The sequence below is a fragment of the Gambusia affinis genome, linkage group LG09, assembly GCF_019740435.1.
Source record: "Gambusia affinis linkage group LG09, SWU_Gaff_1.0, whole genome shotgun sequence".
Taxonomy (NCBI): domain Eukaryota; kingdom Metazoa; phylum Chordata; class Actinopteri; order Cyprinodontiformes; family Poeciliidae; genus Gambusia; species Gambusia affinis.
Window position 1 is genome coordinate 27,557,605 of NC_057876.1, and position 12,984 is coordinate 27,570,588.

Genomic DNA, 12,984 nt, shown 5'->3' on the forward strand with positions numbered 1-12,984 from the left:
GACAGAAGATACAACTCTAATTACCACTGGGATCAATTAAAATTGACCTGGATAGCAACTAAAAGTAGAGAGTTTATGACTTGTTTTGCTCAAAATGCTAACATTTGACCCCCAGTAGTGATTTCTTCAAAAAATCTACTGGACACACTTTGATTCATTAGAATAAACGTGTCAGGGTTAGAGGATGTTTAGCAGTTAATGAATGTTTTCAGGCGCTGGATGCATGCCACATCGCATACTGAGGAGGTCATGAACAACATCCAGTGTACAAAACAAGGTCAAAGCCTAGAAAATACTCATTTAATCGTCATTTCTATTTAAATCTCAGTAAAAAAAAGAGGTTGTTGCTCTCCTCCTGTTGATAAACATTTGCAATTCTTTCAAATGCAAAAAGGTCAGATGGGCTGAAAATGAAGATATTTCTTTAAAGTGCTTAAGATAAGCTAATATAGTCCATCGCTGTCATGTTTTGAGGTTTGATAAAGGAGCTAAATGAAGGAGCTGATGGGAGTTAAATCAGAACTTACTGTTAAAACAAGATGAGACCAAGTACTGGAAACCAGAGAGCTTAGGATCCAAAGAGATGTGATGGACAACATGGGAACCAGGTGAGTCTAATCAGGATTGTAGAGCAGCTCTGTACTGGGAGCTGATGCTGCGTTCAAGTTACCTGGGAAGTTTAAACTCCAAGCTGGGTTTGACATCAGACCCAAGGTAACAATGTTCTGGGTTAGAAGTCAGAATTTCATGATGACAATGTCCGTAAACTCTTACAAACATCATTCTAAATTTCATTTTTCATAAGCAGACATCACTTTGAATTTGTTTGGACATTGAGTTGAGATGCACTCTTACATCTGTGTCTTGAAGGGGAAAAGTCCCACAGCATCACAGGGCCTCCACCATACTTAACAGTGGGTGACCCTCACAAGTGTTTCTTACTTACTGAGTTCAGTCCTGTGGCTAACAGAATATGTTCTCCGTGTTTTGGTATATTTACCCCACCAAGAAAACCATCAGTACGATGTTCAGAGAAACTCTGATCAATGTAAGCATAAATTAGCTTCAGTTTCATTCGAATGGGATTGTTTGGGTTGTTGTTTAGCTTCTCTCCACTTTAAGGCATTTTTAAAATGGTTTAAAAAACCATTGTTTTAAATCCAACATGTTACTTCTTCTGAGCCAGAACTTTGTGGCTGAGCATTGAAGTTTTGGATGTGAGCGCTCTCCTCTGTAATTCCAGACCTTTACTCCGTTCCACGGCAGATCGTGAGAGGATGTTTTCCTCCTCAGTGATTTTCTTCTGCAAACACCATGAATGATAAAAGAAACAGGACAGAACTGCATGGGCTGGAGGGTTCCAGTGAGCCGTTCAGAGAGAACAGAGAGCACAAAGAAAGATATTTATTTATGAGATTAATCAGATTAGATACGTAGAGACGGACAGAGATAGATAGATAGATAGATAGATAGATAGATAGATAGATAGATAGATAGATAGATAGATAGATAGATAGATAGATAGATAGATAGATAGATAGATAGATAGATAGATAGATAGATAGATAGATAGATAGATAGATAGATAGATAGATAGATAGATAGATAGATAGATAGATAGATAGATAGATAGATAGATAGATAGATAGATAGATAGATAGATAGATAGATAGATAGATAGATAGATAGATAGATAGATGATAGATAGATAGATAGATAGATAGATAGATAGATAGATAGATAGATAGATAGATAGATAGATAGATAGATAGATAGATAGATAGATAGATAGATAGATAGATAGATAGATAGATAGATAGATAGATAGATAGATAGATAGATAGATAGATAGATAGATAGATAGATAGATAGATAGATAGATAGATGAAAGCAGAGCAGACGGTGGTGAGACTTGGTCCCCCCTCTGTTTATTGGGCGCCTCCCTCTTCTTATCGCTGTACATGTGCAGGTGTTTTGTCACTATCGTCTCATCTTCCACAAAAAGGAAAATTCAAGAGCCAAAGACGCAGATCAGAGGGAAGAGCAGCACCAACAGCACATCACAAGAAAACATGAATCATATTTCATTTCACAGCAGATGAAATGTGATTGATGTTCGATAAGAAAACACCCACCTGGTTTGGAGCCGATTTTCTAAAAACACTGTTAAATGTAGATAGTGGAAAGTAAACTGAAATGGCCAATTTCAAGGCAAAACCAAATAACTGCAAAGATTTGATGCAAATTCAGATTTGTCAAGATTACAGGTAGTCCAAAATAAAGCTGCTTGCTGAGTGTTAAGATGTCTGTTCTGAAATGCATCACAGTTTATTGTGTTTATAGTATGATTTACAAATTTTTATAACAAAGTAATTTTAACAGGGACCTGAATCAATTTCAAAAGAAGCTTATTTATTCTGATCAAATACATAATTATTTTACCAGAAACTCTTGTGAGACTAAATTAGTGAAGAGTACAAAGACAAACTTGTCATAAAAATCTGTTCTCTACAGAACAATTCAGGAATGGAATAAATTACCCAAAACATCAGATTTAAAAAGTACACTGTCTTTTAATAGAGCATTGAAATTGCATTTGTTTAATCCAGTTCCATGTATGTCATTTGTAAAGTTTTACATTTTAATGCCAAAATTATTCTTTATTTTGCATGGATATTTTGGTGTTTTATCAACTGGAGCCCAGGAAGATTAGTAAGTACTTTGGTGAAAACTAACGGGGATTCTAATGAATAAACAAATAGCTTTGGATTAACAGCATGCTTCAAAATAATCTGAAATTAAAGCTCAGAGTAAACACCAACAGTAATTAAAAATAACTCATGCTGATATTAAATTACACTCTCCTACCTGTGAAGATGGGTGTGATAAAAACAGCATGGGCACCTTTACGATTCATATTTTTTCTAATCAAAATAAATTTTTAAACATAATGAGCATGTTTTCACCCTCATTCTGACCTCCCGTGGATTTATCAAAGACAGTTGCTCAGGAAGGCATCTGACTAGAGTAACTTTTATTAATCTTCCTTTCTCTCAATTCTCTAACTCTGACGGCTTTAAACTGAATTGTCTTTCAGGTTCTGTTCAGACCCGCTGAGTCCAGACAAACTTTGTGCCGGCGGTGACATCTACACTCCCCTCGGCCCTCACTGCAACTGCCTTCATCCAATTTACCAGGAAAGGAGCCCCGACAGCCCCATAATATGACCTGCAGCTGCTGCGATTGAACATGGTCAACAACTGTGGGCCCGGGCTTCACACAAATAACCAGCTGGCTATCTACACAGGCCGCTTGGCCGCCTGCTACCCCTCGATAAGGTCCGCTGCCCAGGGAAAGAGTGGACAGGTCCACCTGGCAGCATTTTATGGTAAACAGTGCCCCCTGGTGGCAGTGGGAACAAAGCACAGTCCTTGAGCCGGATGAGTGATAAACCTCTCACCTCTGACTGCAGTCAGGTGGCGGCTGTAGTGCTGGACGCTGACTGCTGCAGTGTTTCCTCCTAGACTTGATGGCGGATGTGTTTCCTGTTGTTGCAGTTCCACATGCTGTCTCACGTCAGTCACAGTTATCTTTCCACAGCAGGCGGCTGCAGGGAGAGTCATTTTTTTTCCTCCCTTCAGATACTTTATCACAGTGAAAGTATGATTTGTCAAAGCTTTGGATGTGTTTGTTTGGAGGAAGAACAAAAAAGAAGCTATTTTTGCCAGGATGCATCATTTTCGAGCCTTGCAGGCATTTCTTGTAATGAAATCAACGTCTTTCCTGGAAAATACAAGTTGTTACCTGCAGACTGGAAATGAATAAATAAATCTGGACAAAATTTGGTACATTTGTTTCTCCCAAAGTATAAAAGATGAAAATATCTTAAGAATGGATCCGCTGAGAAAAAATTAAATCACAAAAAAATTACTTGATAACATTTTTAAACTTGTCTTTTTTATCCTTTATGCTCTAAAAAAGAGTCATCAACTGAATGTAACTATACTGAATGTATAGTTACAGCTTGTAACATGTTATTTAACTCCAGCTGCTGGAATGAGCAGGAGTTTTTTAAACTACCAGGAGGAAAAATGCTTCAGAACGATCAAATCACTGGCAGCAACCAGAGACAAAATCTAAGCAGATTCTAGAAAATACTGGAATTGGGTTGAAAACTGTCCACACATTATTAAAAACTGGAGGGACCAAGTAGCTCAGACTGACAGAAAAATACTACATGTTTCATTAATAATTCAAAATTTGAAAATGTTGCATGTTTTTTTTATTCCACTCATCTGGGGGCTGAACTTTGTAGAATCATATTTCACTGCCTTTACAGCAAATACACATTTTAGTTTGTGACATCAGTTTCAATTTCTCAATTAAATTTATGTCTGGACTTTGACTAGGCCAATCTAACACATAATTCTGTATTGATCAAAGCAATTTTCTTGTATGTCTGGATGGATGTTTAGGGTGAACATCCACCTGCAGCCTCCAACAGGTTTTCTTCCAGGATTATTCTACATTTAGCTCCATCTACCTTCCTACCCACTGTGATAAGCTTTCTTGTTTCATTGTCGACTTTTCTCCTAGAGAATAGGTTGCACCCAATTTCAGGGTTTCAGAAAAAAGAGGTCGGAATACAAATGCACTGCTTTGTGTTGGTGTGTCTCATAGAATCCTGATAAAAACAATGTAGGTTGTAATGTTGAGCATGAATGCCTCTAGAAGGCCGGTTAAATTCTGCTTTATAGCTGCAAAGGTTCAGTGAAGTCCTAAAATAGTGAGTAAAGTTGATATTCTACCCTTATTTAAAGGGTTGAGCTTTTTTTTCCCCTCATTTCGCAGCTGGGTTGCGTGTTATTTTATTTTATTTATTTATTTTGGCGAGTGTGACAAATTGGGGCCCTGGGCTCAGCGTTAACGGGAAGCAACACGATGGGATTGCATTATTCATGAGGACTGGAAATGTCGAGCTGTGATATGGTGTCGACCAGCTGCAGTCAGAATGTCAAACCGTTGGAGAGCAGGGCATCTCCACCATCTGAGCCAGAGTCGATAAACAAGAAGCTGAGGCGCCGCGCTGCAGCGGAGGGAGCGTCAACACAGCTGATAGAGGGGGAGAGCTTGTATGACTACCACCAGCTTCATCAAAGAATGGGAATTAATCAAACATATTGGACATCCTGAACATTTAAAATATGACATTTAGGGAAACAGTGACCTCTGATGGTCAAAACATGCTTTTTTGAACAAGTTAAGATAGATCTATAGACAATATAAAACATATTAATTACATTATATTGTATAAAGTCATTTTTAGATGATTTTAATCTGATCAGCTCTGCCTATTTTTTTTAGCTCCTTTCAGAATGAGCTGTTTCAGGGCCTCTTGTCTTTTTAAATCCAAATGAGTTGCTGCTGCTGGCCATGAACACTCGACTCAACGTTTACACTGACATGTGAAAATGGCTGCAATGATCCTTGTGGCAACATGAGCTGAAAAGTCACTCAGCGAGGAGGAAACCATTGAAGGGCACAAAAAGCCAGATTACAGTTTACAAATGGACAAATACCATGATTTGTGAAGACATGCCCTGTGCTCTGTAAGTGTTTGGTTACAAAAACCATTGCTGCATTAGGAAGAGAAAGGAGGAAACTTCCAAGTCTGTGAACACCATCCCATCTAAAGTATGGTGTTGGCAGCATCATGAAGAAGGAACATAATGAAGAAATACTGAAGAAGCATCTCGAGTCAAGATAGGATGTTACAGTTTAGCACATAATTCTATAAAACACTATGAAGAGTATCGAGCAAATAACTGGCCACAGAGAAGTACATCTGCACCAAAAAACTAAGACATTTTAAGATTGATATCACACTTTCACAAGAAAAATTAATAATTTTTCATCATCATGGAAAATGTCAATTTTCATGACTAAAAGCATAAATTTACAACATTCAAATAGATATTTTCAGACATTATAAAGTCAGAATTGTACAAGTAAAAATTTGAGATAATTAAGGCAAACATTTGCAATAAAAGTGACAGAAGTCCTCAGAGGACTGAAGAGGGAAATGTAGAGATGTGCATCCGGTTACTTTTTTGAGACAAAAATCTGGGCTCTTTTCCTGCATCAGGACGACATCAAACTCACCATGGACGACATCAAAATCTCCATGGACGACATCAAACTCACCACGGACGACATCAAACTCACCATGGACGACATCAAACTCACCATGGACGACATCAAACTCACCACGGACGACATCAAACTCAACACGGACGACATCAAACTCACCATGGACGACATCAAACTCAACACGGACGACATCAAACTCACCATGGACGACATCAAACTCACCACGGACGACATCAAACTCTCCATGGACGACATCAAACTCACCATGGACGACATCAAACTCACCACGGACGACATCAAACTCACCACGGACGACATCAAACTCACCACGGACGACATCAAACTCACCATGGACGACATCAAACTCTCCATGGACGACATCAAACTCTCCATGGACGACATCAAACTCACCACGGACGACATCAAACTCTCCATGGACGACATCAAACTCTCCATGGACGCCTTGATGGGATCCAGAATCCTCACCTCAGACTGAGAGGAAGAAACGGCATCGTGGCTGCATGAAGTCTGGACCAGAGATGTTCTGAAGCTGTTTAGATCTACCTCCTAGATCTACATTTACCACCTCAGGCTTAGGGGACAACTGGCGTTTCCGTCTCAAATGTCTGATATTATAGTCTTAGTAAATGTCTGAGATTAATGTATTTTTTTTCCTACAAATTTCTGACTTTATATCAGAGTATATTCGAATTTTAGTATCATAAATTTATGTCTTTAATGGTGGAATATTGTCAGTTTTCTCTTATAAATGTACAAAGTTTGAAGAGTTTCCACATTTTTTCTTATAAATATGTAATTTTGGGGGAGTGGGTTGTTAGCAGAAATTTACTCCTCCGTTGCCAATTTGTTTGCTGTCTTGTATCAACAATGGCCCTAATTCTCAATTATAGATACTTGACTGTTTTAATCTGAACTGACCTAAAAACAACTTTATTTTGTCTTTTTACATTGACTGAAAAAAATCTGCTATGAAATAAAAAGTTGCTGTAAGTAATCTCAGTTAACTCCTTAACTGAGTTCAGTTAACTCCTTCCTCTCCAAATTAAAGAATATCTGGAAAGGTGTTGTAAAAGGACATCAGGAGTAATAAAAAGCTGCCCAGAAGTAATAAGCTTTGTACTGAAATGAGTTGCAGCTTCTGTTTTATTAAAAATGAAACTGCTAATAAAAGCCAAATGAGAAGTGGAGATGTGGGACCTGCTTAAAACCCAAGATGACAAAACAATACAGAGCAAGAAAATGAAACTGGAAGGAAATGTTTCAATTCTGACACAACGTGGTCAGATGGAAAATTAGTAACGCAACGTTTTTATCAGAGTGAAAACCCTGGAGGAAAAGAAAGAGTGCATTTAAAACTGGGTCTTTATGCAGTATTTATTGATTCCCAGCTTCATATAAACTGGATGTTGAGGCATAAACATTTTACATTTGAACAAAAATATAACCAATATTTACAATTATTGTATTAAAAATACAAAAACAACTGATACGTACTCCACCAATTGTCTTTTTAAAAGACATACAGGTTAAAGTAGTACAAGAAAGAATGAAGAAAAGAAGTTTGTCACCAGCTAAATGTACACACCTCACTGACACCACACCGAACGCAGTAGCAGTTCTACCTACTACACTTATCTTTATGCTTGTACAAGTTTTGTGCAACTTTTTGTTTACCAAATTACGACTCAACCCGCTAATATGCACATTATCTTCAGAGTTGAATGAAAGTAAATGATGCACAACTGTGTTACAAACAAATTATTAACAATCAATCTGCAGCCGTTACAAAAAGAAGAAATCATTTAATGTGTAGTCACAGAACACAGTGGAAAACACTGCAGTCGTTCATCTTTTTACTCAGTCTGTAGCTTCCAGGACTGATCAATGTGATCAGTGTGACGCTGTGATAGAAGGAAACAAAACGTTCATTTTCTTTTCACAATATTCGAAGTGTGGCGATTGGCAGCTTTAAAAGAAAAATCATGATAATTATACTTCATATGTCACCTTCTTCACCGGAGTCAAACATAAAAACAAAACAAATGTAAATCTTGAGTCACTTCCACTGACGGCCAGATATGGAGGAAACTTTGATATACAGAGGCTGATGTTTGTAACAGACAGGAAATATTTCTGAGGATGAATCTAGAAGGACAACAGCAGAGGTGGAAACATCCTCTACGACACGGTAACACACAGTGGGCCGAAGCCACAAACCTCCAGAAAATAAACAAAAAACAACACAAAACTCAAACTTTTTAGTCTGGTTGTTCATTTTTTTAAAAAGAGCTTCAGAAATAAGGCATTTCATCCCAGAACAGTTTGATTTGCATTGTGAACGACCGTGTAAAGACATGTCTGCAACCATGGCAATGTAAGGCGCTTGGACTTTCACAGGATGCCTGTTCAGGTTGGAAAACGGCCAAATCTGAATCAGTGGATGCTTTTATTTTGAAATATTCTTCCAAATTCACCCGATATTGCCTCCTGAAATGTGCACCACGTGATCTCTCATTACCAAGACAAAAAAATGGAAAGGTATTTATGTTTTAATCATAAATTCCTGGTTTTAGTTTCATTTTAGGGAGACAATCAGACATGATTTTGAGTGAGTGTGCTTTTCTATTATCTCCCAAAGGTCAAAACTGTGTTGTGTTGCAACACAGAGGAGACGAGCTGCAACATGAATGCTTCGCTCATACCCTGGAAATCAAACCAAACATTACGATTGTGCTCAAAGTGCAAGAATTAGAGTATCTGGTAGGTACAACGTGTTGCATGTCAGTATACTGCATGATGGTTCTCCAGACCAAGTCTCCTCTTAGCTTCAATTTTTAATTTAAACCAACAAGTGACACGCGTTCACACGTGAACAAGAGATAATACTGGATTTAAAGTTCAAACACTCCAACAACAGACGGGTTGATTCAGTCCAGGTTTCTGTTTTCAGCCCCTCGAGTGCAATCATTTAAAGAAAAATAATCAGAAATGGGAAGAAATCCAGAGGGAAGTTGAAGATGATGAAATCGTTCACTGTTTCTCTCTGTCTTTCATAAAAAGTCTTGTTTTGATGTTCTTTAATTGTTCAGGTTTTCCTTTTCCAAAGAGAAAACGAGAAAGTGCAGATGAAACTCAACACGTCATGATTCTGCTGCGTCAACAAGTGGCTGTTTTCTGTCTCTCAGTTTTTTACATTTTTTTTTAAAGTATTTTATTTGTCCAAAGTGCCAGGCATTTTGTCATCGTCTTTGACCTTCTCTCCGTCTCTTCTTCACAGTATTTTTTGCATGCAGGGTCATCAAACCCCCCATGATGCTTTAAGGCAGGGGAGGGAGACGAGGAGCGAAGAATCCACCGACTGGAGGAGGCAGGCACATACGTAGCAAGTTGACGAGTCTGTAGGTCTGTCTCTTTAATCCAGCCCATCTGAAGGGGTAGGGGGGCATAGGAGGCTTCAAGTTCCTACAAATCAACGTCCACTGTTGCCCCTCAGACTGCAGACACCTGCTCGTCCTCTTTGGAGACAAAGACAAAGGGAGACAGTTAGCAGTGCATCCCTTAGGTCAGAATTCAGATAAGAGTAAAATATTCATACTGTATGTGAATCAATATTCTGACGTGTGTCACGTATTCCTGCAGCATGCATGTGGCTATTAATGAACAACTAAAATAAACCAATTAGTTTAACCTGATAAGAAAATAATCTAACTTAACTCTGAATGTAAGCAGGGCACATGGAAATGTCTGATTTGGCCTTTCACCTCACTCCAAACCTTTTGCATTGCGGACCAAACACTTAGATAAAATCACTTGGGAGGCCAAAATATTTTAAATTAAACACTCAAAATAATTGTATTAATTATTTTTCTAATTTAGTGCTCAGCAATTAATTAAATATGCAATATTTTTATCAAAACAAACCAGAAAAGAAAAGATTACTGGAGGTCTGAAGAAACAGTCAGACATTTTTCTTAATAAAAACGGTTTTTTAACTGAATGTTGAGTGTTTTTTATTTTGTTGTCTAGAGTTAAATTTATACGTAAACCTTTGTCGAATTTAGCAAAGTTTGCAAAAACACTTGATTTTTGTGGGTGTGCCTATACCCAAGATAAATAATTCAAATGTATTTAAGAAGACTGTAGTTAATTGAAAATCTCCAGATGGAAAGTCAAATTTGTATCATCCTTAAACTAATGAGGGAGCAACACAAAGGCTGCGTCCAAATTCTGAGAACAGCGATCAGACAAAGGCTGTCCAAACTCCTTTACTGATTTTAGTTGGCTGGAAAACTGTTTTTGAATGTTTTACTTGCAGAGTCACAATTTGTTTTCTTGTATTTTGTTGTAATTGTATACTGATAGAACAAGTTAACTTTCTGCGTTTTGGCAGATGAAAACAGCAGAACGACTGTTTTGGTCCTCCATATGTTTCCAACACTGCCACCAGGTGGAAGCATTCAGGTACTACAGGCACCTTTTCTAAAGTAACTGTACTGTTGAGACTTTCAGCTTCTCTCTTTCCAGCAGCTCAGTATTTACACAAATGATCAATAGTTCACTACTAAACCATGAGAAAAGTCCACTTATTGTAAAGGAGTGGTGTGCATGCTGGAGGTGCAGGCTGGTTAAAGTTCATAAAGGTGAAAACATGATTTGCCCACAAGCTGTAGTTGTGTGTGAAAAGAATGAGAGGGAAGCGGTGACGGACAGGAATCATGCTCCATGACCTGCTGTGACCTTTACAGTAAGCAGAGGGATGGACTCTGCTGGTGCTGGGGGAGAATCCTGGTGTTTGTTTCTGTTCACATGCAGCCTCAGTGAGGAGGAACTGTTTACCTGCCATGTGGGGGGGCGGCCCCGCCTGCTGACCCCTCACACCGTCACGGTCTGGGGGCCTCAGGCGTGTGTCGGGCCAACGGTTTCCTCAGAGCCACTAGTTTGGGAGACAAGGACTCACCCTCCTCTTCGTCGTCGGGCTCTTGCTCGTCTGCGGGGGAGCGGGTGCGGTGGAGGCTGCCTCCCCGGTGTTTGGTGGCCTGGTGGGCCTGGTGGGAGTCGGGCGACTGGGTCACCATCCGCGAGCGCTGGAGAGCCGTGGTGTAGTCCGGCGGCCGGCGGCTTGTGTGGGTTACCGTTGTCGTGGGTACGGGCGGGGGCGGGTGCTGTCCCTCGGCGAGGTCGGAGAGGGTCAGGGCGGTGTAGCCGGGCGGAGTCGGGGGGGGCTCCCGGTATCGGCCCTCCTTCCGAGCTGAGGGGACACAAAGGTAGCGACATGGTGATGCTGACGATCGATTTCCCAGAAAACATTCAACACATACAGACAAGGTTTCTGCAGGCTTCTCCAACTCAAACTTAAGACTTTTAAAAACTATTTACGAATTAAATTTATAGTAGTGCCAAATTTTTTTGCACAGAATGCAAATGGCATTGTGCAGTTTGGCAGCAGAAATGAGCCAGTGGCGAAGACGAACGTCCAGGACCAGGATATTAAAGCAAAGCTCAGTGAAGTGTTGCTAACAGAGACAACCTCAGAAATATCATCTCGGTTAAGAAAAAAAAAGAACTGGACACTTTCTAAGCTGCAAATATTTATGCAAAGGGAGTCCCAACAGAAGCAGCTTTGGTATAGTGCAACAGTACAAGTTTCTAGTTTGTTGGTCTTATTCAAACCTCTGTGCTGAAAAGCAGCAAAACTACTCTAACTTGAGAACAAATGAGCAGTGCTTTCTAAATAAAGTTTGGTTGACTGACAGGACAAGAACCAACACTCACAAAGAAAGGCTTTACCCCCAGCTGTGATGGGTGAGGGAGACGGCCGGCCGAGCTGCTTGGCCTCCTCCGACCCGGTGGATGTGATGCTACTCGTCTCTGCGTCTGCATTTACGTCCTTTCCTCCTCTCCTCTTGATCGTCCCTGTGTCTCCCTCTGATTCTTCTCCCCAGTAGGCGGCTGAGGATGAGGAGGAGCTGGCCGATGCCCAGCTGCCCCTGGCCTGCGCCGCCCACAGCGCCGCCGGACCCCCTAACAACGCCTCCGATGCCGAAGACAGCCCTCCAATACTGAGCTCCCAGCTACGGCCCTGCTGCATGTTCTGAATGTTGTCATGGGAACCAGAGGAACAGGAAGTCCAGGAGCCGCGGCCGCTGTCTGCAGCATCCAGAGACACGCGATCTCCCTGATCCTGAGTCAGTTCCTCTGAGCTGGGCGAGGACAGGACAGTGGGGCAGCCGACATAAATACCCCGACAGTCCTGCATCGAAGAATAGGACCTGAAACACACATTAATCAAAAAATATTAATGACTTTACTTCCACTTTTCCAACATTTTTCAAACAAAACATTTGGTTACCATACCCCAGACTGTACTGATCAGGGTCGGTCGTGGCTCTCCTCTCCAGCCGAGGCCCCCCCATGTGGGATTCGCCAGCTCCTCCAGAGTGACGGAGTCTCCGCTCCTCCTGCGCCATGTCGAAGGAGGAGTTACTGACCAGGCTGGAGCGGGATGAGATCTCGCTGTGACCAGGGTCCGAGTAGGCGTCACCTGACCTGCCGTAACCTGGACCAACACAGAGAGAAAATCAAGATGTTAAAAGTAGATGTGTGACTGAGTTAAAGAATATAAGTACAACATATGTAAACATATGTAAGGCAATGTTTTTTTTTTTTAATTAACACATTTGTAATGAATCTAGAAAAAAATAAAATTTTGTGATATGATGCACAAAAAAGTAAGTGGGTTAAAATTTTGCAAATCTATTTTTCTTTAGCTTAATTTATATGTACAAGAACTTTCTGGGACAAAGAGTAATCAAT

The 12,984-nt window shown here is 40.2% G+C and overlaps 1 protein-coding gene across 13 annotated transcripts in view; it reads right to left on the reverse strand.

Moving 5' to 3' along the window:
- Window positions 1-7,531: 7,531 nt before the first annotated feature.
- Window positions 7,532-12,984, reverse strand: part of rapgef2b (Rap guanine nucleotide exchange factor 2b) — a 100,209-nt gene continuing 94,756 nt past the window's right edge. For 9 of the 13 annotated variants that reach the window (XM_044126699.1, XM_044126694.1, XM_044126692.1 and 6 more), the window contains 4 exons: window positions 12,526-12,727; window positions 11,944-12,440; window positions 11,008-11,419; window positions 7,532-9,686 (listed from right to left, as the gene is read on the reverse strand). In XM_044126699.1, the coding sequence (XP_043982634.1) occupies window positions 11,052-11,419; window positions 11,944-12,440; window positions 12,526-12,727 (1,067 nt within the window). In that variant the 3' untranslated portion in view covers window positions 7,532-9,686; window positions 11,008-11,051. The remainder of the gene's footprint in view (window positions 9,687-11,007; window positions 11,420-11,943; window positions 12,441-12,525; window positions 12,728-12,984) is intronic. The other 4 variants (XM_044126698.1, XM_044126697.1, XM_044126691.1 and 1 more) reach the window with 3 other exon arrangements.